A 25,193-nucleotide genomic window follows, 5' to 3' on the forward strand; every position below is an offset into this window, starting at 1 on the left:
AGCTTTGTGAGGACCTCATTCTTTTTTCCCTCTCCTCATCTGCTACTCCTCCTGTAGCATCCATGGTTTTCCATTGGCTGCCCACATTCTTCATGCCAGGACACTGACTCCCTGATGTTCATTATCTCCCTATATACATAACCTGTATGCATACAGGCTAAGAAATTCTACAGTCCATCCAATTCTCTGCTCTGCTTTAATCCAGTAAGGTGACAGAGGGCTGGGCTTCTAGGGAGAAAAATAGCACATTGGAGTGAGACTGAATGCCTCATCATCATGTTATTTTTTTTTTTTCTTGATCACCACCCCTTCCCAACTAAGCCAAAATATTTTCTGTCCATCTCAGCGAGGAAGACCCCAACTTTAGTCCCTACCTACACTCACTGAAAACAATGTCTGATATCCATCCCATGGCTCATGAAAATTAGGAACCAAAATCAGAGAGATTATTTATTTTCCTTATCTAGATGTGGTGGTACATACCTGTAATCCCAGCACTTAGAAGGCTAAAACAGGAAGATTGTGAGTTCCAAGGCAGTATGGGTTAACTAGCAAGACCCTGTCTCAAGAAAAATGACAATTCATACTTTTATTACATAGTAAACATCTAGAATAGTCATCATGGAGTTTTAGAGCCAGAAAGACATGTGTCATGGTCCTCTGTGACCCATCTATTCCATTATTACCCTATGTATATAGCATGACTTCTCCAAAATCACATGCATTGAATTTTCAAATTTTACATAAAATGTTATTAAAATGATTCTGAACCCAAATCCATGGAGTTTTCCCCTTCACTGTGCCTCCTTTTTAAGGCTTACTTTCACTGACAGCCAACAAAATAATTGAGCTCAAGTGGATTTAAAAAGACTAAAGGTAAAGTTGCAAGATACAACTTTCCCAAGCCTCCTAGTCAGTGGAAGGGTCAGGAGTAAAACTTGCTGGGCAAAGTACCAACATGGAGGTACCAAACCAGGGCTGGAGTTTGGAGAGGAAGAAAATGCCTTCTGTGATGCAGTGTTCAGAGCTCTAAAACAAAGACAGCACCTTCCTTCCATGACTACATTAGTTTAAGTGCTTTGAGTACTGGCCTGCATTGTAACATATACATAATCATGTTTCATTTGATAGTAGATATTAATTAGAAGTGAACATGTGAATGTAAGCTATAGCCCTATAGTGTAAGATTAATTTGTGATACAGGCTTGATTGCTCAAAGACATCACTTCTGCCATCCAGCCATTCTAGGGATCTGAGGAACCCCATGTCCTAAGAACTGAGCAAAGAAGCCACTTCTGCTGCCCTAAGAGTGACATATAGAATCTAATCTTTCATGAGATGGAAAGGCCTTGTTAACATGTGTGCCTTCGGGTGTACATAGGTCCGAGTATTAGACTCGAAAAGACTCAAAGCATTTTATGCTATGGCAGCCACAGCTCTAATATGGCTAATTTGGTTCTTCAGCCCATGGTCCACAAAGGATGGATCCCTTGTCCAGGAAGAGCACAAGTCAGAAAAGTAACAAGTTTCTTCCCTAAGATAAACACTCAGCTGTGGCAATAGGTTCCCAGAGTTCTTGTGAGCTCTGCTTCCTCTTTGTGTGTGATATAAGCAGTCCTCACAATTAATGATCAATATGAATAATACATGACTGTGAGCCCAGGAAATAAGTCACAGGTTCCAAGAGTTTGATCCCCAGTTTCACACATGCTGATCCTGCAAGCAGCATTCCATTCTCAACATGTCAGCATATTTGGGGATATAAAATTTTGGTCCTGGCCTTCTCACAATTGGCTCATTATCAAGCAGCTTGTGCAATCAATAATTGACCAAGTGACTACGAGTATCCTATCCCTACCTTTGCATGCTCAAATGTCTTGAAAGCATTGATGAATCAATGTCTCTCTCTCTTTCTCTCTCATATTCTCTATCTTTCTCTTATTTTATTCTCCTTTTCCTCCTTCTTCTTTCCACTCCCTTTCTATCCTCTCCAAGTCTCCCTCACCTGTGTATTCCAAAAGTTAGTTAAAATGGTGTAGGCTTTTGCAAAGGTGTTCTCGTTTCTGGAACTAAAATGTAGCTTTTGGGTACCTGGCCTTTCCCTCTCATATCACCATTAGCTGAAGGTTCTCATTTAAGTGACAGGCCTTTTTAATAACAGGCTGAGGCTTTGCAACAGTTCTAAGATTTCAGGTAGGATGCCCAATCTTGTAAAACATGATAAACGTCCAGTTAAAGAGGAGATTCGAAGTTTCATAAAAAAGTGTGTAGGATTGAAACAATGGACATTCTTTATGACAGCATTTTTTTTTCTAAGTTAGAATGGTGATGCTCACTTTTTCTGGCATGCTTACAAGGTATCCAATTTTTTTCCAGTTATTCTCATTAATTGCAGAGGAGACTATGTGGCAGATAGCATGCTCACACTAATTTGGTGGATTTGGTAGACCAACTGAATGAAATAAGCTGCTAGTGAAGTACTAGCAGGAATGAAGATAGGCATGAGTAATTATAGCTGATATTCAAATCTGTACTCCTGCCAGTCTGTGTGCCATGCAGACATAAGGGGCATAATGACCATCTCACACTCCTAGAGTACCACTACCCCCAGAGCTCCACAGAAGCAGTACAAAACCCACCACATGCTATGTCACTTTCCTAGATTAGCCAACAAAGATGGAACTCTTCCTCCATCCTCAACATCTCTAGGGGAAAAACCTAACAAACAGCTACCTCGGGAAGTAGATACTCTGGTTCCTGTCCCTACCCCACCAGGCACTCACTCTGAGGGTTTAACCAAGTACTCCAACAACTCTACCGTGGTACTCATTTCTTCACTGGAAAATGGATTTAATGACTAGTCTTCTAGGGTTCCTGGGAGAATTTTATGCCAAGTGGCTTACATAAAGTAGGAGCCTAGAAAATGATAGGTATTGGGAAAAATATTTCAAAGAAAATAAGAAAAGCTATGAAACAGAAGCACCCGGGAGTAAATAGAATTATCAAAGAATAATAAAACTGGGACCATGAAAGTATGCTAAGATGTAGAGCTGAAGTAGTCCTATGTGATATTAGAAATATGATTGTCTAAAACTGGCTCTGGGGTTCTTTTAAACTGTCTGAAGAGCAAGCTAGCTGCAAAAGGGCTTGGCCTTGGTTCTCTCACAGAGAATAGCCTCCCATCACTCAGCTGCCCACAAGACCAGGGACTTCATCCCTCAGTAGAAAGGGCTGCAATTTCCCACAGGCCACAAAGATCACAGGTGCTGAGGACAACTCCTATGAATGGCAGACCCCACACCTGGAGCACACCACAGACACTTAACAAGGTCACTGTCCCAAGGAACTCCATGAGAAAATACAGAAACAAGGACACATTTCCTGTGTTGTGATAGCTTCTATATACTCTGGTACAAACATCCTTCCCTCAAGGGCAATAAGAGATTTCAGAACGTTTTTTACTACTTTTCTCCATGATTCTTGTTTTGTGAATTTCCCAAATGGGACCTGTTTCTTCGTGTGAGCTCCATAATACTGGCAGATTTGTGTGGAGTCTATTGCACAACTGTTTAACACTGCAGAAGTGTTCTCAATCAATCTTAAAATGTGCCCTTGAGTTCTGTTGATATCTTCTAGCACAGAGAACTCTACTAACTCAAGGCAGGTAAATTAAAGAAGCACTATGCCAGCCCTGAAAGGGTCTTGCTTTTGTCATCACTACACTGCTACTTCATATCTTCATCAGGACAAAAAGTGAAGACAATAGATTTGGTAGAACAGAACATATATTTATTCTCAATAGACTTTGTGCCAGTCATTGATTGAGTATAAATTATGAATCACTCACTCTCCCAGCTACTTTATAGAAAGGGTTTCAAAAATCTCACACTAATCCTCTGATAACAGAATTGAAGTTCAGAGAGGTTAAATTGCTTGCTTGAGGTCACACAGCTGGTGAGTGATGGAAGAATTCTGAACTCAGTTCTGCTCTCCTGGTAATAAGTTATCCTGTTATCTCAACAACTGGAGCAGCCAGAGGGAAATGCAGAGCAGATGAATTGGGCTGAACACATTTGTCTGTTTTTCTCCAGTCACTAAAACAGTGCTTGAAGGCCTGAATGTCTACATGTATCTTTGAAAATGACTCATTTATTTTTCAAGGAGTGACTTAGTCATTAGGGAGGAAAGTAGACTGAAGAGCAGAAGACACACAAATAACTTTCCAAAGTCCCCTCATCCACTCACAGCACTCATGTGTAAAGCCCTGGCCTCAAGTGCAGAACGTCCAATGGGGCTATTACCCACAGAAACATAAAGGCCATTCCTGAAGTTGTAGAAACTCTACATGACAAACAAATGAAATCAACTGATTCACTACTTGTTTTCATTGTCTGTCAAATATGGATTGTTCATGGGGAGCCTACAACAAAGTTCCCCTAAAATAGATAAACTAGGGAAAAAGAAATAAAGTATACATTATAAATTCCATTAATTCTACTGCCATGGCTTGAATGCTTATTTATCTTCCAAGTAGCATGTGGAAACCTAATGCCTAACATGAGAGTATCAGGAGATGGGGCACTAGGAGGTGATGAATCATGAGAGCTGGGTCCCCAGAATGGGGTGAGTGGCCTTGGAATAGAGACTATAGAGAGCTACCCCATCCCTTCTAGAAGGTGAAACACATGAGAAGATACCACGTCGAAACCACAGAGAAGCTCTCACCAAAGACCAAGTTGGCTTGGACTTCCCACCCTGCGGAACAGTGAAAAAAAAAATAGTTGTGTTGTTTGTAAGCCACACCGTTTGTGGGATTCTATTACAGTGGCCCAAACAGACTAAGACAACTGCCATCATCAGTAAAGAAATGAATGCAAAAAAAAAAAAAAAAAGAAAGAAATTGGAACTCCTTTTGTTCACAATTAGCTGTGTGCTGGGTACTTGTTAGGAATAAATCTCATTTAATATTCAGAGAATAAACATCCATATGTATTTGGCTTCCATTATCTGAGTCCGTGTCTTACATTTGATAATTTTCTCCATAATGAGTGTTCTAGGGAGGCTGAGTCTGCCTGTAGGTTTTGATACTGATATTGTCATGTTGGGTATGTTTCTGTAAAGTAGCCACCCGGGGCCCTTCCAGGAGATTCCAAGTACTTTATCTGAATTTGAGCTCTGAATGCCCTAGGCCAGGTTAAAGTGAAGCTGAGAGAAGTTTCTTTGTTCTTGACCTAGGTGAGTGGCACTCAAGAAATAAAGAGCTTTTCTGAATTGAAGGGTAGATATAGCAAGGTTAGGACATGTTGTCACATGACTCAGGGCAGGGACACAAGGACAGGGCTTTCCACAGACAGAATGCCCTGTCTTCAGTTACAAAGCATCACTCATCTATGTAAGGCGGTCAGTGGGTTCTGCTAAAAGGCAGCTGGAGTAGTCTAATGTTTTGAAGTTCAGTCTTTCCAACCTCATCATTCACGTATCTTGGCAAATAACCTTGTTAGGAACAATTGTACAGTGACATTCTATATAGCGATGACTGGGGCTTCCCTCCTGCAGAAAGGGCCCTATCACAAGGAAAACAGATGCTGGGTTTAAATATAAAAGGCATAGCAGGGGCTGGAGAGATGGCTTAGCGATTAAGGTGATTGCCTGCAAAGCTTAAAGACCCATATTCAACTCTCAAGATCACACATAAGCCAGATGCATGAAGGCTGCACATGCCCACTAGGTGTTGGAGTTTGATTGCAGTGGCTGAGGCCCTGGCTCACCAATTTCTCTCCCTCTCTCTCTCTCTCTCTCTCTCTCTCTCTCTCTCTCTCTCTCTTTCCCTCTGTCTCTCTCACTCTCTAAAATAAAATTTTAAAAATGAAAAATAAATAAAAGGGATGGCAGTTTTCTGAAGTCTTTGAAAAATCTCCAAGTGAGATGGGAAGCCAGTTCCAGTGGATGTAAATAGGGCAGTTAACTTAAAGTGAAGGGAGTCTGGATCACTTCTTTCCTGTTAAGAATCCAAATAGTCCATAACTGACTGCTGCCCAATAATGCTTTGTCCACAATTCCCATAGAGCTGACCTGCATCCCAAATGAGGAAGGCCTCTTCAGAAAAGGGGCAGGGAGGAGGGAAAGGATGGTACCAACATGTGAGGTTTACATACAAAATATGTCCACATCTAATAATAAAACTAAAATATATGTTTAAAAACAAATAAGTAGTAACTGGAGAAAATTCTAGGAAATATCAATTTAAAACTTCATTTAGAACTACCCAATAAAGAAGATAAAGATTAGGATAAAAAAAAAGAATCCAAATAGTATGGCATGGAGATTTTAGTCCCCTTCAGGCTGTGGGTTTAGGGGGTAAATCTATCTAATTTCAAACTCTCTCTACTCTTTGTTGGATAAAAATTTTGTCCAGTTACTTATCTTTTCAAAAAATTATTTGATAAAGAGAGAGATGGAGAGAGTATGGATGTGCTAGGGCCATTTTCCCCACAACTGAACTCCAGATATATGCACCACTTTGTGGGTCTAGCATTATGTGAGTACTGGGAAATCATATCTTGAACAGCAGGCTTTACAAGCAAGTGCTGTTAACTGCAGAGCCATGTCTCCAGCCCTAGTTATTCACTTTCTCTGTGTCAGTATCCTCTTGTAGAAAATGGAATGTGTAGCCCTAATTCCTACCATGCAGTATGACTATAAAGAATAAATGAAATTGTTCCTTTCAAAGTCCTTAACACAGCTCAAAATAAGTCTTCACATGTTATGCATCCACAAATCTCCATATTATTTAGCTTTATGATAAAGGTAAAGTGATAAAATTTCCAATTAATTTTGTGGATGAGTTAGTCATTTCCACACCCCCAAGTATCACAATGTACCAAAGTATACAAAAAGACTAGTAAGAGTATGAAGTGATTACAATAAGTCTTACAGACTTAAAGTAAGATTCATATAAAATATATATGACAAAATTGACAAAACGAGATGAGAATTGGAAGAAACATTTATAGCTTTCCACACACAAAAATTAATCTTGTTTCCTGGTTGTGTTTCCCTTTAAGACTTTTACCCAAACTTGCCTTGTGTCTAGAACTATCTTTGTCAGCTCTTCATAGTCACACCTTCTTGTCACTGCAGTCCTGTCACTCAGTTCAGGGTCAGCTGTACCTTGTTAAACATGCACATGTGTACACACACACATACATAGATGTACATGCACACACATCACAAATGCACACACATTATACATGCACAAACACATACACATGGACACTAACACACACCGTACATGAGTGCACATGCACATAGACACACACATATATGAGGTCTTCCCTTATCTTGCATTTCACTCATTTGTTTCATGATTATTCCTTGACACCTCCACTCCACTAAACATGAACTTGAAGGCAGGAGGAATTGAACCCATGTCCCTGAGAGCTAAAGGAGTGCCTGGAATACAGATGTTACCTCATAATGGTTTGCTTAATGAATCAAATAACAAACTCAATCCTATTGGGTCTGGTTTGGAGACAGTGATGACATGGCTGACATCCTATACCACTTCATTCTCAAGGTTTTAGAATTAACATACTTGTAAAAATCATCCAGGGGAAGTAATTTTTACATTGTGTTCCCTAGCACCATTTTTCAGGATTGACTATGTCCAACTACTGATTTGCTCAATCTTAGAGTTTCTGGACCTTCTCCTGCAACTTAAAGCAGCTGTCCCAGATTACCCTGGATTATCACTTTCTCTGTGGGCCACAATGATATAAAGTTTGATAAGCATTCAAGCTTCAGACAGCCATACTCAAATGAAATGGAGAAACCAGATACCCAACTACCATATCCCCCAAACTTCACTTCTGACAGATGGCACACACTTCTTTAACCAATGAGCACCTACAAATTGTGAAAAGAAGGAAAAGTCTCTGTTGCATACTCTATAAAGATTTGAGGTATTTATACACAGGCAAGGTGTGTCTTTGGGGATACTATTACAGAACCTATGGAAACTCAAATAGCTATGCCTCCATGCATTCATGTCTCCCTCAAAATTGAGCCACTGAGTATTCATTACATAACTTTAAATCATAAGTTAACTTGAAGAAGGTACTATCTGAGTTCTGGATACCTTAGAGAAAGTGAGTTTATCAGTTCACTTTCTCCAGCAGAATGTCAGAGACCTGGACCTCTAGGCAAGAAATAGAATCCAGACCCATAGCATGAAGTCATGAGTATAAAATTTCTGAAAATAGGAGAAGGTCAGGGCTTTAGAACTTCCAGTCAAACTGGCATCTGACTAGTCATGCTTCAGCTCCCTGGACAATACCAGGCAAGATCTGATGAATTTCAAGGTCATCAAGTCCTAGAAGACATCTAGAAGGAGATACAGAGGAGGGAAGTAGGGAATTTGGTGATTCCCAAACTCACTAATAGACTACTAGACCACCAAGCCCCTTACAGCACCTTATCCTCTCCCCACCCTGTCTTCCACCACAGGGTCTACACTTTCCTCTCTCCCTACCTTCACACCAGGTCTCTGTCTCAAGGTTCCCAATGGCTGGGACTCCTTCCACCTGAGCAGACAACCCCTGCACCAACAAAAGCATAATCTAGTCAAACACAAAAGAACCAATCAATGAAAACACATCAAGGGTAAGCTACAGCCTCCACCTGAGTTAAATAAGATTCCTACACTGTGATGAGCATACCACAGCACAGAAAGGACTCAAATGGAAGGAACCACAACAGGGTTGCCAAGTCCCACAGTGGAAGACTCTAATAAAAACAGAAGAGACAACAGGATCAGAATTGCAAATTGAAGACACAGGGTATGTGTCCTTGACCAAGCAATTGACAGAACTTGCAGAAAATCAACAAAAGACCAACAATTGTGTAAATACTATCTTCTCTAGGTTGGACCTAATAGAAGAAATAAAAGAGGGATTTCAAAATAGAGTTAAGTGATCTAAATGAGAGACAAAAAAAGAGGACTTCAACAATAACCTGGATAAGCTCAATGAAGACATAAATAAATGCAAGGATAAATCCCAAGAAGCATTAAGAAAATCTGAACATAACCCAAAAAGGTAACTTGATAAAGGAATGGGTACTATACAGAAAAAGGCAATATAAAACACAAACCAAATTGAACAAGTCCAAACCTCTCTAGAAGCCCTCAAGAACATAATCAGTCATGTGGAGGACAGAACTTTAGAACTAGAAGACAAGACAAAAGAAACAGTTCTTGAGTCCAAAAATTTGAATAAATTCAAAAATTTATGTGATCAAAACATGACTGAATTGAGGGATATCCTTAAACATCCTGACATTCAGATCATGGGTATACAAGACAGGAAAGAAATTCAGAACAAAGGCATAAAGAAATTATTAAATAAAATTATTGAAGGAAACTTTCCCACCCTCTCAAAACAGAGTCCCATCAAGATACAAGAAGCTAACAGAACTCCAAACAGACTGGACCAAAGGAAAAATACTCCAAGTTATATGATCATTAAGACTCAAAACAAAAGCATGTAGTAGTGGTGCACACCTTTAATCCCAGCACTTGGAAGCTAGAGGTAGGAGGATCGCCATGAGTTTGAGGCCACCCTGAGACTCCATAGTGAATTCCAGGTCAGCCTGGGCTAGAGTGAGATCCTACCTCGAAAAAAAAAAAAAAAAAAAAAAAAAAAAAAAGACTTAAGACAAAGAGAAAGTCTTAGAAACAGCAAGAGAGAAACAATACATTATAAAGAAAGGTAACCCCATTAGAATTACCCAAGACAACTCAGTGGAAACCTTCAAAGCCAGAAGGACCTGGAATGGAACACTGCAAAGTCTAAGAACCTATGGCTTCCAACACAAACTACTGTACCCAGCAAAAATATCCCTCATAATAGATGGCAAAAGAAAAACTTTCCATGATTAAAAAAAAAAAAAAAATCAGCCCTACAGCTATATGAACACAAAGCAAAACCTACGGAGAGTATGTCAGGGAATTCTCCACATAGTCAAACAACAAATCTCAAGAGCCTACAAGAAGGAGAACACAATAGCCAAACCTAGAGAAGGCTCAAAAACTTACTAAGTCCAAGAAAACACCGAACTCCATAAAACACCACATTATGGCAGGGATTAGATCAAACCTCACAGTTATTGCCCAAAACACTAATGGCCTCAATTCACCCATCAAGACACCCATGTTACCAAGAAACCTCAACAATACCACAGATCAACTAGACCTAACAGCCATCTACAGAACATTCTACAGAAAATCTACAGAATTCTTCTCAGCAGCCCATGAAACCTTCTCCAAAATAGATCATATACAGGACCATAAAGTCTGCCTCCATATATTTAGGAAAATTGACATTGTTTACTGCATGATGTCAGACCAAAATGCTATAAAGCAAGAAATTAACAACAAGAGATGCATCAGGAAATCCATCAGCCCCTGCAGACTGAACAACATGCTTTTAAACAATAAATAGGTAGTGAATGAAATTGTAAAACTTCTAGAATTGAATGACAATGAGAACACATTGTACCAAAACTTATTGAATACAATGAAGGCAGTCCTTAGGGGAAAATTCATAGCATTAAATGCCTCCATAGCAAAGACATAAAGAGATCCCACATCAATAATCTAACCGTCCATCTAAAGACACTGAGGAAGAAAAAGAGAATCCAACCCAAAAAGCTCTAGACAGAAAGAAGTAATCAAGAACAGAGTAGAAATTAATGAATTGGAAACTAAGAAAACATTTTAAAAATTGATGAAACAAAGAGCTGGTTTTTTGAAAAAATAAATAAGATTGACAAGCCCCTGACCAATTTGATCAAGTGAAAAAAGAGACATTTAAAATTAACAAAGTTAAAAATGAAAAAGGAAATATCACAACAGACATAAATGTACTTGGAAGAATGATCAAGACTTACTTCCAAAGCCTCTACTCTACAAAACTAGATAATGTGGAAGAAATGGATGAATTCCTGGACACATACCACATGCAAAAACTAAACTCAGAGAAGATTAATCTCTTAAACAAACCTATAACACCCATCAAGATTGAAAAGGTAATCAAAAACCTCCCCAAAAAGAAGAGTCCAGGACCAGGTGGTTTCTCAGCTGAATTCTAACAAACTTCATGGAAGAACTGAAACCAATTTTTCTCAAACAATTCCACATAATCAGAGAACAGGGAACACTCCCCAACTCCTTTTATGAAGCTAATATCACCCTAATACCAAAACCAGACAGAGATATAACAAGAAAAGAAAACTACAGGCCTATATCCCTGATGAACTTAGGTGCATAGATCCTGAACAAAATCCTTGCAAACTGCTTCTTTCCTGCTGTGTGCCCGCCGCTGGCTGTGGAAATGGGCAAGTTCATGAAACCCGGGAAAGTGGTGCTGGTCCTGGCTGGCCACTACTCTGGACGCAAAGCCGTCATCGTGAAGAATATTGATGATGGCACCTCCGACCATCCCTACAGCCATGCTCTGGTGGCTGGAATTGACCGCTATCCACGCAAAGTGACAGCTGCCATGGGCAAGAAGAAAATTGCCAAAAGGCCAAAGATCAAGTCTTTTGTGAAGGTTTATAATTATAATCACCTCATGCCCACAAGATACTCTGTGGATATCCCCTTGGACAAAACTGTTGTCAACAAAGATGTCTTCAGAGACCCAGCTCTGAAACGTAAGGTCATACGGGAGGCCAAGGTCAAGTTTGAGGAGAGATACAAGACCGGCAAGAACAAGTGGTTCTTCCAGAAGCTTCGGTTTTAGATGTGTGTGTTTTTTTCCATCATTAAAAATAAAACAATCAAAAAAAAAATCCTTGCAAACCAACTTAACAGCATATCAAAAGCATTATTAACCTTGATCAAGTAGGCTTTATTGCAGAAACTCAGGGTTGGTTCAACATTCAATGTGATATGCCACATAAATCAGCTTAATAACAAAAACCACATGATCATGTAAATAGATTCAGAAAAGGCCTTCAACAAAATAAAGTAACATTTGTGATCAAAGCATTGGAGAGAATAGGCATGGATGGTTTATAGATCAACATAATAAAGGATATACATAAAGCATGTAAAGCACATAGAATACTTAATGGGAAAATACCCATGGAATTCACATCAATATCAGGAACAAAAGTGGGGTGGCCACTGTCACCTTTGCTCTTCAACCTAGTACTAGAATTCTTAGCCCAAGCAATAAGACAGGAGAAATAAAGAAAAAGGATACAAATTGGAAAAGAAGAAGTTAAGTTAGCCCTATTTGCAGATGAAATGCTCCTATACATAAGTGACCCAAGAACTTCCATCTCAAAACTCATAAAGATGATTAATTCCTTCAGCAAAGCAGTGGTATACAAAATCAACACACAAAAAATAAGTAGCTTTTCTATATGCAAAGGGCAAATGTTTCAGTTACATTCACACTGCTGGCAGAAATCACCCAACCAAAAGCAGCTTTAGGGGACAAAAGGGGTTTATTTTGGCTTACAGACTAGAGAGGAAGCTCCATGATGGCAGGGGAAAACAATGGCATGAGCAGAGGGTGGACATCACCCTCTGGCCAACATAAGGTGGATAATAGCAAGGGAGAGTGTACCAAACATTGGCAAGGGGATACTGGCTCTAATGCCTATAAGCCTACCCCCAACAATACACTGCCTTCAGCAGGTGTTAACTCCCAAATCTTTATCAGATAGGAACTTAGGATTCAGAACACCTAAGTTTATGGGGAACACCTGAATCAAACCATCACAACAAAGATACAGAGCAAGAAAGTAGTGACACTGTCACATTTTCAATAGCTAAAAATATAGTAAAATACCTTGGAATAACACTCGCCAAGGATGTGAAAGCTATATATAATGAAAACATAAAAACACTCAAGAAAGAAATTGAAGAGGACTTGAGAAGAATGAAAGACCTCCTGTGTTCCTGGATAGGCAGAATTAACATTGTGAGGATGCAATTTTACCAAAAGCAAAATAATAATAATAATAATTAATGTAATGCCAATAAAAATCACAGCATCATTCTTCAAATAGATACAAAAAAATCCTATGGAATGGCAGCAGGCCTTGGATATCCAAGCACATCCTGAGCAAAGAAACACCTCTGGAGGTATCATCATACCTGATCTAAAGCTATACTACAAAGCCATAGTAACAAAAACAGCAAGTCATAAAAAAAAGAATAAAGACCAATGGAACAGAATTGAGGATCTGGACTTTAGGTAACTACAGCTACTCAATCTTCAACAAAGGCCCTAATAATGTACACTGGAGAAAAGTCAGCATCTTCACCAAACAGTGCTGGACAAATTGGATAACCATACACAGAAAAATGAAACTAGATACACACATCTCACCATGCACAATAATTAAGTCTAAATGGATCAAAGACCTCAATATATGACCTGAAATTCTTCTACTACTGGAAGAAAAAGTAGGAGAAACTCTCTGCAATACAGAAATAGGGAAAGAGTTCATGAAAAGAAGCCCAGTAACTCAGAAAATTAAACAATCACTCAGCCAATAGGATCTCATGAAGCTGAAAAGCTTTTCTACAGGCAAACATACAATAAGCAGAGCCAATAGGTTACCCACTGAATGGGAGAAAATTTTTGCCAGTCATACAACTGACAGAGGTCTAATTTCTAGAATCTACAAAGAAATCAAAAACCTAAACAGTAAAAATCAAACAACCCACTCAAAAAGTGAGGCAGAGAACTGAATAGGGAGTTCTTAGAGGAAGAAATACAAATGGAAAACAAACACTTTAAAAAATGTGTAAAATCTCTAGCCACCAAGAAAATGCAAATATGCAAATTAAAACAACTTTAAGAGTCTACTTTACCCCAGAAAGGATAGCAAACATTAAAAAATCAAATTAGGTGTGGGAAGGCATGGCAGCCTGGAGTGAGTAGGCCAGATGTTTTTCCCTACTCCTCCCAGCTCTCTGATTTGGGTTCCCTGCACCAGGCATTGGGACAGTGTGTGAGTGGGCATGGTAGCATGGAGTGAGGAGCCCCCACCCCTTCTTCCCTGTTCCTCCCAGCTCCATGATCTGGGTTTCCTGCACAAGTTTGTGGGATGATGTGTGGGCAGACACAGTGACTTGGAGTGTGTGGCCAGACTCATTTTCCTGCTCCTCCAAGCTCGCTGATCCAGGTTCCCTGCACTGGTTGGTGAGACAGTGTGCAGGTGGTTCAGCCATGTGGAGTGAGCAGGCCAGATGTTCCTCCCAGTCCCCTGGTCCTGTTAGGTCCCATTGTGCCTTGCTTGGGGAGGCCCATACCCTGCGTGGATTGTGAAATCAGGCCTTTTGCTCTGGTGTCCTGACTGGCCACTGGATGCCAACATCCCTGCTCACTTGAGTCAGAGGGTGCCTGCGCCAAAGGATAAAAACTACCTTCCTCCTCAATAAAATAAAAAGTCTCCCTAAAATGGGTATAAAGCAATGCAAAAAGCCAATGAAAGTCAGAAAACTGAGAGATCTCCACCAAGATGCCTAGTCCTACAGTGGAAGCCTCCAATGATATCATACAGAAATTTATTCCCAAAATGAAAACACAACAACCAATGAGACCCTGATCAAAAGAATCACTGAAATGGAAGCAAACCATCAAATGTCAATTAAATTAAACAGAATTACCTCTTAGAGTATTCAGCTTTTGACAATTGGCTAAATTAGATTGAAGAAAATATTAGAACCCTCAAAAGAGATATGAATGAATTGAAGGTGAGTCAAGAAATGGAAGATCTCAGCAACTGGATAATTAAGCCTAATGAAGAAATGATCAAAGGTAAACATGAATTCCAGGAAGCATCAAGAAAATCAGAACTGGAACTGAAATTGTACCTCAAAAAATAGATAGATAGAATGCAAAATAACACAATAGAAAACAAAAAAGCAAATAGAAATTATAAAAATCTCTCTAAAACCCCTCACCAACAGAGTTACTCATGTGGAAGACAGAACCTCTTACCTAGGAGACAAGACAGAAGAAATTGATCAGGAGGCAAAAAAACTTTGACAAAATGCAACACCAGTTCAGGATCAAAATACTGGAAAGAATAGGCATGGAGAGTTTATATCTCAACACAACAAAGGCTATATATATAGTTACTAAAGCCCAAATAATACTTAACAGGGAAAAACTCAAAGGGGTCCCACTGAGATTGGAAACAAGACAGGGTGCCTACTTTCACCACTGCTCTTCAATATAGTACTAGAAATACTAGTCCAAGCAACAAGACAGGAGAAAGAAATAAAAGGGATTAAATTGGAGATGAAGAAGTCAAATTAGCCCTATTTACAGATGACATGATCTTGTACATAAGTGACCCAAAAGTCCCCATTTCAATACTTCTAAAGGTGATTAATTCCTTCAATAATGTGGAAGGATACAAAATCAATGCAAAATAATCAGTAGCTTTTCTATATGCAAAGGACAAAAGTACAGAGAAAGAAATCAGTGAGGCAGTCCCATTTTCAATAGCAAGAAAATCTTAAATACCTTGAAATAACACTATCCAAGGATGTGAAAGACCTATATAATGAAAACATAAAAATACTCAAGAAAGAAATTGAGGAGGACTTGGGAAGATGGAAAGACCTCCCATGCTCCTGGATAGGTAGAATTAATATTGTGAAAATGGCAATTCTACCAAAAGCATTATACAGATTTAATGCAATTCCAATAAAAATACCAGAATCATTCTTCACCAAGATTGAAAATATGATCTCAAAATTCATATGTGATGGCATCAGGCCTTGTATATCCAAACATATTCTCAGAAAAAAAAAAAAAACCTCTGAAGTTATCACCATACCCGATCTAAAGCTATATTACAAGACCATAGTAACAAAAACAGCATGGTACTGGAATTACAACAGAACCATAGACCAATGGAACAGAATTGAAGACCCATATCTTAGGTCAAGTAACTATAGCTACTTAGTCTTTGACAAAGGTGCCAATAATGTAGACTGGAGAAAAGACAGCATCTTCAACAAATGGTATTGGACAAATTGGATGACCATATGTAAAAAAAAAAAAAAAAAAAAAAATGAAATTAGAACCACTCATTTCTCAATACACAAAAATCAAGTCCAAATGGAATAAAGACCTCAATAAAAGACCTGAAACTCTTCAACTACTGGAAGAAAAACTAGAAGGCATGCTCCATGATATAAGACTGGGAAAAGACATCCTGAACAAAACCCCGGGAGCCCAGGAAATTAAACAACAACTTAACCAATGGAATTTTTAAAAACTCAAGGCTTTTGCACAGACAAACATACCATAAGAAGAACCAATAGATTACCTACTGAATGGGAGGAAATCTTTGCCAGCTATACCACTGACAGAAGCCTAATATCTAGAATTACAAAGAACTCAAAAAAAACTAAACAATAAAAAATTAATCAACCAACTCCAAAAGTGGGACAGATAACTAAATATGGAATTCTCAGAGGAAGAATTACAAATGGCTAACACATTGCTAACCATTAGGGAAATGCAAATTAAAACAACAATGAGATTCCACCTTACCGCAGTAAGGATATCAAACATTTAAAAAATAAAGTGAAAACAAATGTTGGCAAAGATGTGGAGAAAAAGGAACAAACATTCATTATTGGTGGGATTGTAATCTGGTTCAACTATTATGGAAATCAAAATGGAGTCTCCTATAAAGGATGAATATAGAGTTACCAACAGATCCTATTGTTCACTTACTGGGCATTTGCCCTGAAAGCTCCGTACCTCAGTTCAGAGAGATTTGCTCAATCATGTTTATAGCTGCTCAATTCATAATAGCTAAGAACTAGAATCAACCCAGGTCCTATCATTGGATGAATGAATAATCAAGATGTGATATATCTACACAATGGAATTCCACTGAGCAGTAGGAGAAAATGACACAGTGAAATTTGTAGAAAATTGTCAAACTTGGATATACTAAGCAAACTCACACAATCACAGAAAGTGGCATAGTCTTACTCATCTGTGGTTCCTAACCTGGTTCAGCCTGAGTTGCTGGCATCTTGGGCCTTGGACAATAGGGAAGTGAGGGACTGGGGGAAGGGGAAGGATGGGGGAGTCACAAAACTGAATCCAAATTGAACTGGTACCATACAATCCTATAACCTGAAAGTTAGACTAAAAGGTGGACCCCTCAACAGGACATTATGGGAACTACTTGAATCAAAGCCTAACCTTAAATTTCTCATTTCTCTTTGTTTTCTATCTTTTTGTTTTCCCTTTTCCTCTGGTGCTGGCCTGTAATTCCCTGTACCATGATGCAGATCACATCCACAATGGGCTGTTGATCAGAGAGACCTACAAGGTCTGCCAAAACAAACAAGACAAGTTTCTATCATAGCACTTGATTACCCACCAGAGGTTAATGGTAAGACCCTAATGCTGAAGACACCATATGCTGATGGCACGGACCATGTAGAGACCTGATTGGAATCTGATAGACATCCAGTCCTCAGACAATTAGACCATATAGTGCTGGAAGGAGCTACATGAGCTACTGGGGGAAAGTGGCCAACATCTGTCCAAGCAACTCAAAGCCTAGGCTACTCAGAAGCAAAGAGCCTGACATGATGCAGTAGTGACACACAGCCATGGTGGGAGACCAACTGTCCTTGGATTGACTAGTGGATCGCCTCAGTGGAAATGAACCCATATCTGGAACTGAGAAAGAAGTCAGAATCATAATCAGATAATGAGTTTGTTTTCCAATATCAAGCTCCCACTAATCTTGGGCTGCAATGGGGTCTACAGCCATTAAATTCTCTCTAATAATGGTTTTCCCATTTAACCTGTACTGACTTCAGTTTCTGTTGGAGAATCTGCTTCTTTTTTTCAGATGGGAGTGGGACCTGAGAAGATAAATGAACCATCACACTTCATCAGTGCCCCAGCTGAAACTATAGAGAAATTGGGGAAATGAGAAAGAGTGCTACTTTCTCAGTGAACCTGCTATCAGCATAAGGGTGAAGGAGATAGACACTGAGGACATTCAACATGAAAACCAAACCAGAGATGCAGAAGCTCCTAAAATCCCATCACTGAAGTAGACATAAAACACACCCAGCATGGCTCAGGGAATTTCTCAAAAGAAGCGACAGTAAGATTGTTTGAGCCAGAAGCTGGAACATTATGCACAGAGACATTGCCTCTTCCCCATAATGGATGGCTGCCCCCACAATGCATACCTCAAAATCTTCGTGAGGATGACTAGCATTCCCAATGAGGAGGGTCCCTTTGGAGGAGGGGCAAGGATGAGGGGAAGGATGGTACCAACATGTACCGTTTACATACTGAGTATGTCCCCAGCTAATTAAAAAAAAAAAAACAGAAGGAGAGGGACATTAGAGACTATTGACCTATCTCAATATCATCCTTAGTTCACAGTGGTCTTTGGATAATATTTCCCTATATGCCTTACTCTCCCTAAATGAACCAATCAGCTCCAAGCCATTCATGAGCTGGCTACCAGTACATCTTCTCACTCAAACCTTCTGATTGCAGTCTTCCAGTAGAACAGATTTCCAATGGACTCTATCTATGGAATACTGCTATCCATTCAGGGACAAATTTCCAAGCGAGACAAGAGAATGATTCTCATTAATGTTCATATTATTCATGCAGCTAACATCTTAATGCCCCCAATCAAAACATGTCCCAGTAGAGGCTGTAGCCCTTAACTACTCAGAAACCCTTCATTGTAGGTAGGCGGTGTGTTTTCTTTGCTCACGCCCCTGGTTCATGATAATTGTTTCCCTCATCATGGCTTTGAACCCTGTGAGACACTAAGGGATTTTTACAGTATATGCATAATCAATATGCCCAAACTTCCTCTTGGGACCATCTTTCTACTGGAGCAGGTGTTCAAAATCAAGCCTCATAAGCTGAGTATTAGAAAATGTTCATTCCTTACAAATAAAATCCCACATTGGCACCACACACCAGATAACTACTGGGTGTGGGGTAGGACAGTCCTGTGCATTGTAGGGTTTCGGCAGCATCTTCAGCTTCTATTGCTTCTACCCACATAAAATGGTAACTCCTCCTACCACTTATTATACATGTGTGCATGCATGTTAATGTGTGTGTAAGAGCACTTGAATGTAGTAGGGGCATATTTACAAAGGACAAATGAATATGTTGTTCCTAATGTATCACCCACCTTTTCTGAAATGGGGTCTCACTGGCCTGGAACTCACAGTGTAGGCTACACTGCTGGCCAGTATCTCAAGAGTCCTCCTGTGTCTGCCTCCTTAGCACTGGAATTGCAAGCATGTGCCACCATGTTGGGCTTCTTTATGTGGTCTCTGGCATCACCATGCCCGGCTTTTATACATGAGTTATGAGGAATCAGACACAGATCCTCATGCTTTTAAGACAAGTGTTTTACTGATTGAGTTATTCCCCCAACCCACAGACAGACTAGTTATTACAATAACAAGAAAAGAGGGGGCTGTGGTTTGAGCTAGAATGTTCCCCGTAGGATCATGTGTTTGAACACATGGTCTCCATATGGTGACTCTGCTTAGAAAAACTGTGGAGCTTTAAGATGTGACTGAAGCCTTGCTGGAAAAGCGTGTCAATGTGGGAGACAGGACTTGAGTTTTATGGTCTAGACCCACTTTCTGTTATCTTATGCCTCCTGGATAAAATGTGAAGCACCAGGTTGCTATGCCTTCTCCACCATAATGGACTACACTCCCTGAAATATAAGCTGAAATCAGCCTTTTCCTTCCTTATGTTCCTTCTGCTAAAGTATTTGTTCATAACAATAGCAAAGTAGCTAATACAGAAGAAAGATAGGCCCTTGTGTCCTAAAGTCCAAGTATGAATCCAGTAAAATCATAGAGATACCTACATGCATAGCCAAAGAAGAAACAAATGTAGGCACCTATAGCATCACTACTGGAATATACCTGTAAGCAAGGACAAGAGTCAGGAATGAATTCAGGCTTTACAACATCTAAATTAAAGAATTTAAGAATTGCTCGGTTATAAGAGGCCATAAATATCAACTGAGAGGCCCCCACGAGATGAGGAAAGAAATTTGGATACATGACTGATTTTAGAATGGTCTCACACAATGAAAGTAAAGCGAGAATTCAGGTAGGTCTAGAATTTCAGTCACCACAACCCAAGCTATAAATGCAGAACTAATTTCATTCATTTACTTATCCATCAACATGTATCTGATCTGTTCTACTTATCTAATTGTAAAATGAGGAGACCAAGTCTAGAAACACACACACACACACACACACACACACATGAAAGTGGTATATCCTGTAATGTTAAGGGGAGATCACTGGTCAGGTGTCTTCTGTGTATACCTGCATGAACATTCTATCTTTATTATGTCATTTGTTTTTTACAAAAATCTATAAGGCCAGCACTCTTATGTTACTGATTATATTAGTAGGTGAGATCATGTGCTACAATCCCAGTACTTGCATGATGGTTGTAGAGACAAAGACTAATACAGCAAGTATTAGAAATACACCAAGTATTCCAAGAGCTATGGACCTCATAGAACAGGGGAAGAGAATCCCTAATCCTTGTGGCTGGTAGATAAATCTCATTGACCACTACACACATGTGGGAAAAGAAGAACACAGCAGGACAGACTAGGATCAAATTTAGGCTCTGTCTTTTCTTTGTACTTTTTTAGCTCATCGTTCACTATCACTAAAACACAAGTTTCCCTGTTTGTGAAGCATGTTCTCTATGGCAGTTGATATGATTCTAAAACAAGATTATGTGATGAGCTCACCAAATGCAATTACTGGATACAGTGAATGTTTCAGGTTAGCCCCTTTTTCTAATCCCTTTATTCTTTCATTTCCATGTTTTAAAAATGGTAATAACAAAGGTAGCCATTTTGTAAAGTTAGGTGGAAACTATAAGCAAAATGTATAGGTCTACGAAGTTAATTTCAGCTTTAATTGAGTGTAAATTGTTCAAAATTTTTCTCCTTTGACTTTTTGTTAACAATTTTCCTATATATATATAATATTTTGGTCATCATGCTTTCTTATCACTTTCTTTTGTTCCCCCTTCCCCCTCACACCCCTTCATGATTTACATTTAATGGTTAAACCCAAGCTGAGGATCCTACCCTCCCAGTGTTCACACCCTTTACTTCTAATTAACAGAGAAAATATCAGAGATTCTTAAAAGTTGAATCATTTGTACCTATTTTCCCTCTCTCTCTCTCTCTCTCTCTCTCTCTCTCTCTCTCTTTCTCTCTTTCTTCCTAAAATAAATAAATTAAATATTTAAAAAGGAATTTGGGCTGGAGAGATCACTTAGTGGTTAAGGTGCTTGTCTGCAAAGCTACAGGAACCAAGTTCTGCTCCCCAGGACCCACATAAGCCAGATACACAAGGTGGTACATGCACTTGGAGTTCATATGCACTGGCTGGAGGAGGACCTGGAATGTCCATTTTCATTCCCTCCCTTTCTCTTTCCCTCTTTCTTGCTCTTGAATAAATAAAAAACATTTAAAACTTCAATAATTTGGACAAGATTTTTCAGTAAGCTCACTGTGGACTTTAGTAGCTTTATCACTTCTACCACTTTTATCTTTAACATTATTTATTTTATTCTGCAAGAGTGACCCTGAACCTAGTCACTAATGGTGACTTACAAGATTCTGAGGAGAACACTCAACTCATAGGAGGATCATGTCACCATCCTATCACAAAAGTTATTCTGTTATCGTTGAAGCTTATCCATGACAACATTAATATCAAAGCAATACCTAAATAAGAGCAGGCTTATTATAACATAGAGAGAACATACAGTGATAGGAGAAGGATCGAAACTAAATTTCAGGGCTGAAGAGATGGCTTAGTGGTTGAGGCAAAATGGTACATGCATCTAGAGTTCGTTGGTAGTGGCTGGAGGTGCTGGTGCACCCATATATAGCCTCTCTCTCTCTCTCTCTCTCTCTCTCTCTCTCTCTCTCGGTGTGTGTGTGTGTGTGTGTGTGTGTGTGTGTGTGTGTGTGTGTATCTCTGCAAGTAAATAAATAATTTCCACCCACTTTTGGAAGGAAATGAGCACCCTAACACTTTCCTTAGACCCAACTAAACCTGCCATCCTGGCTCACTGCCTGACAGCTGCATGAATATGGGCAAACTGCTTAATATTTCCAAAGCACAGACACTTTATCTCTAATGTATGGACAACAATATTGTGCACTAGTAGATTTCCTGTGATGAATGAATTAATGAGGGACTAAATGAAGAGATGTGTCAAAGTGCTTCCTTAGTATTATGTGTATCTTAATAAGTGTTTTGATAGATAGAATTTATGGCCTGGCTAAGGGTATATTTCAAAAGCACCAGCCAAGACCTGTATACCTTTCAGAAATACCCCTTTGAAGGATTAGAAAAACGTCATGGAGCAAGACTCCATAAATGCCTCTTTGAATATGCCTGGCAGCTAAAGCTGCTTTCTCAGAGTGGCCTGGTCCCCAAGGGCCCCTTACTTACCAGGAGAATCTGCTGCTTCCCTCCTGTGCTCTTCTCTCTCCTACTCCCATCTGCACCAATTAGCAGGGAGCAGATTGCCTGAGACCCAGGAGAGCACCTTGAGGCTGGGAGTGCCCTGCCAAGAACAGGGAGCCCCTGCAACCCGCGCAGGTAATGGGGTCGAAAATGAAGATGTATTAGGGGAAGAGGAATTACAACTCTGCTGATTAACTGATGAAGTGAATGGAAATGAGGAACGTGGCATAAATTATTAAGGGAATGTTGGCTGCTCCCAGAAAAGGCAGCCAATGAGGGAGAACCAGAGAAGGTTACAGAAAGAACCAGCCCTGTTACGCCAGGCCCTGCCACAACACAAACAGGGGAATTTTACTTTGCTTTCTTTATTTTTTAAGGGTTTCTATGTTTTCAAAGATGTCTTTAGCCCCTTAGTTACCTGGTTCTGCCCACTGCATAAATACTGTAAGGAATGACTTGATATTAACATAAAGATGGAAGTGTTTGCCTATAATGAGAATAATTGAGCTGAAGTGTTCAGATATGCCATTTGAGTCCTAGATAACATATTTCAAATAATAATTTAAGAAGCCGATGTGAGAATGTTTTTCTCATCCAGCATGTAGGATGGTGGCCTCAGTGATCAGTGAAGTGTACCACCTGAGTGAGAAGGAGGGAGAGGGGTGAGGGAGACTCTGGTAAAGAGAAACTGCTGTGACATTTTGTTCCTGTAGATGCATCCTCTAGGAAGTTTTGGGCATGCATACCAGTCAATATATTTTCCATTACTTTAAACTATTGTGACAGTGATTGCCAGTTTTCCCCCCCTGTCTGTCCACAGGAACCTGATTAAATTGAAATCTCTCTCTCTCTGCTTCTTTACCCCTCACCTGGTCTCTGTTCACTTATTGGAGAAGAGATTTTTGATTTTTTTTTCTTAATCTTAGAGAGAGAGAAAGAAACAAAGAAAGAGAGAGAATTGGTGCACCAGGGCCTCAGCCATTGCATTCAAATTCCATATGCCCGTGCCACCTAGTAGGTTTGTGCAACAATGTTCTTGCCTCACCTTTGTGTGTCTGGCTTAAGTGGGACCTGGAGAGTAAAATGTGGGTCCTTAGGCTTTGCAAGCAAGTTCCTTAACCACTAAACCGTCTCTCCAGCCCTGGAGAACAGATTTTTATGGCTTAGAAGCCAAGCTATCAGAGATCATCCAAGCTGCAAGGACAAAGGAGAACATACCATGGAGAGACCTCACACCCCTCAGAGTCAGAAAGAGTGGCTTCCAAGGCTGTACATGGCTTGCCCAGTTGACCTAGCCCTGCTCCCAGGAAGCTAGCTGTGTTCCTCTTTTGCTCAAGGATGACATTAGATAGATTTTGGCAATAAACCCTCTTATCCTTGAACTATCATAAAGGAATATCTCAGATTCTACATATCTTCCAAGCTGGGGCTGAAGAGATAGTGCAGTCAGTAAAGTGCTTGCCTCACAAACACAAGGAACCTAAGTTTGATCCCCAAAACCCATATAAGAAGACCAGATATGCTGTTGCACCTTAACCTTGAAGATGAAGACAAGAGGATCCCTCGTGCTTCATGACCAGCCAAGTCTGATCTAACTGCTGAGTCAATGAAAGACACTTTCTCATGAAAATGGAAAAAAAAAAGAAAGAAAAAGGAAAAAGGAATGACAGCCTAAGGTTGTCCTCTGGCTTTTACATGTATGTGCACATACATACATCCACACATACATAAACACACACATGCACACACATATAATATGATAATAATAACAATAATAATAATAAGCTGATTTATATGAGGGTTGAAATAACCAGCTTCCTGACATGGCGTCATAACTTTTCACTTGAATATCTCTGAGAACTGCAAACATTACCTCCCAATATAATTCATGCCAGTTCTGAACAACTCTTCCTGGTCAAGTACATGAGGGACAATTGATGAAAATTAACCACCAGATAATCAACTAATTTGTGGCATGAAGTCAAGGCTGAAGGTTCAGATAAAGCCACAGTAAGAAAGGATACTCAATCCTGTTACATAACCTTCCCCAAGACCCTCTTTCCTCCCAGGTTATTTGCTCACAAAATGATGGAAAGAAAAGAATAGAGTTCTTTTCCTCACATACTACCTGTTCAGATTCTGACCACCAGACAATATCAAAAGCAAGACAAGAAATTATTCATCAAGCATAAATCCCAGCAACAGCCTCCATGAGATTATGGGCTGGGACTCTAAAAATTGCCTTTCTGGCTTTTTTTGTCCATGGGTCTTTGTGTAAAATTGTATTTTTCATCCTAGTGACAAAAGTAATATATATCCATTGTACAAAATCCAAAAACATGTGAAAGCAAAGAAGAAAATAAAAATCATCCACAACCTCACAACCCTTAGACAACATACCATCATTTTGTCATCATGGTGCATGTCCTTTCAAGGACTTTCCATGATTTTGTTTGTTATGTTCTTTAATTAAGATTACATCATTTGCACATTTTACAATTGGCTCTATGAATGTTTTCCCAAGATATTAAATGTCTTATACAGAATCTTTAGTGTCTATCACATGCATGTGCATAGAGATACATAGTCTAATTTTACTATC

The 25,193-nt window shown here is 39.5% G+C and overlaps 1 protein-coding gene across 1 annotated transcript; it reads left to right on the forward strand.

The window, feature by feature from the left end:
• The first annotated feature begins 11,361 nt into the window (after positions 1–11,361).
• Positions 11,362–11,839, forward strand: LOC101605511 (60S ribosomal protein L27-like). Its single transcript, XM_045130113.1, has one exon. The coding sequence runs from the start codon at positions 11,391–11,393 to the stop codon at positions 11,799–11,801; it is 411 nt and encodes a 136-aa protein (XP_044986048.1). The 5' UTR covers positions 11,362–11,390; the 3' UTR covers positions 11,802–11,839.
• Positions 11,840–25,193: the final 13,354 nt, after the last annotated feature.

This window comes from Jaculus jaculus, chromosome 11 (genome assembly GCF_020740685.1).
Source record: "Jaculus jaculus isolate mJacJac1 chromosome 11, mJacJac1.mat.Y.cur, whole genome shotgun sequence".
Classification (NCBI taxonomy): Eukaryota; Metazoa; Chordata; class Mammalia; order Rodentia; family Dipodidae; genus Jaculus; species Jaculus jaculus.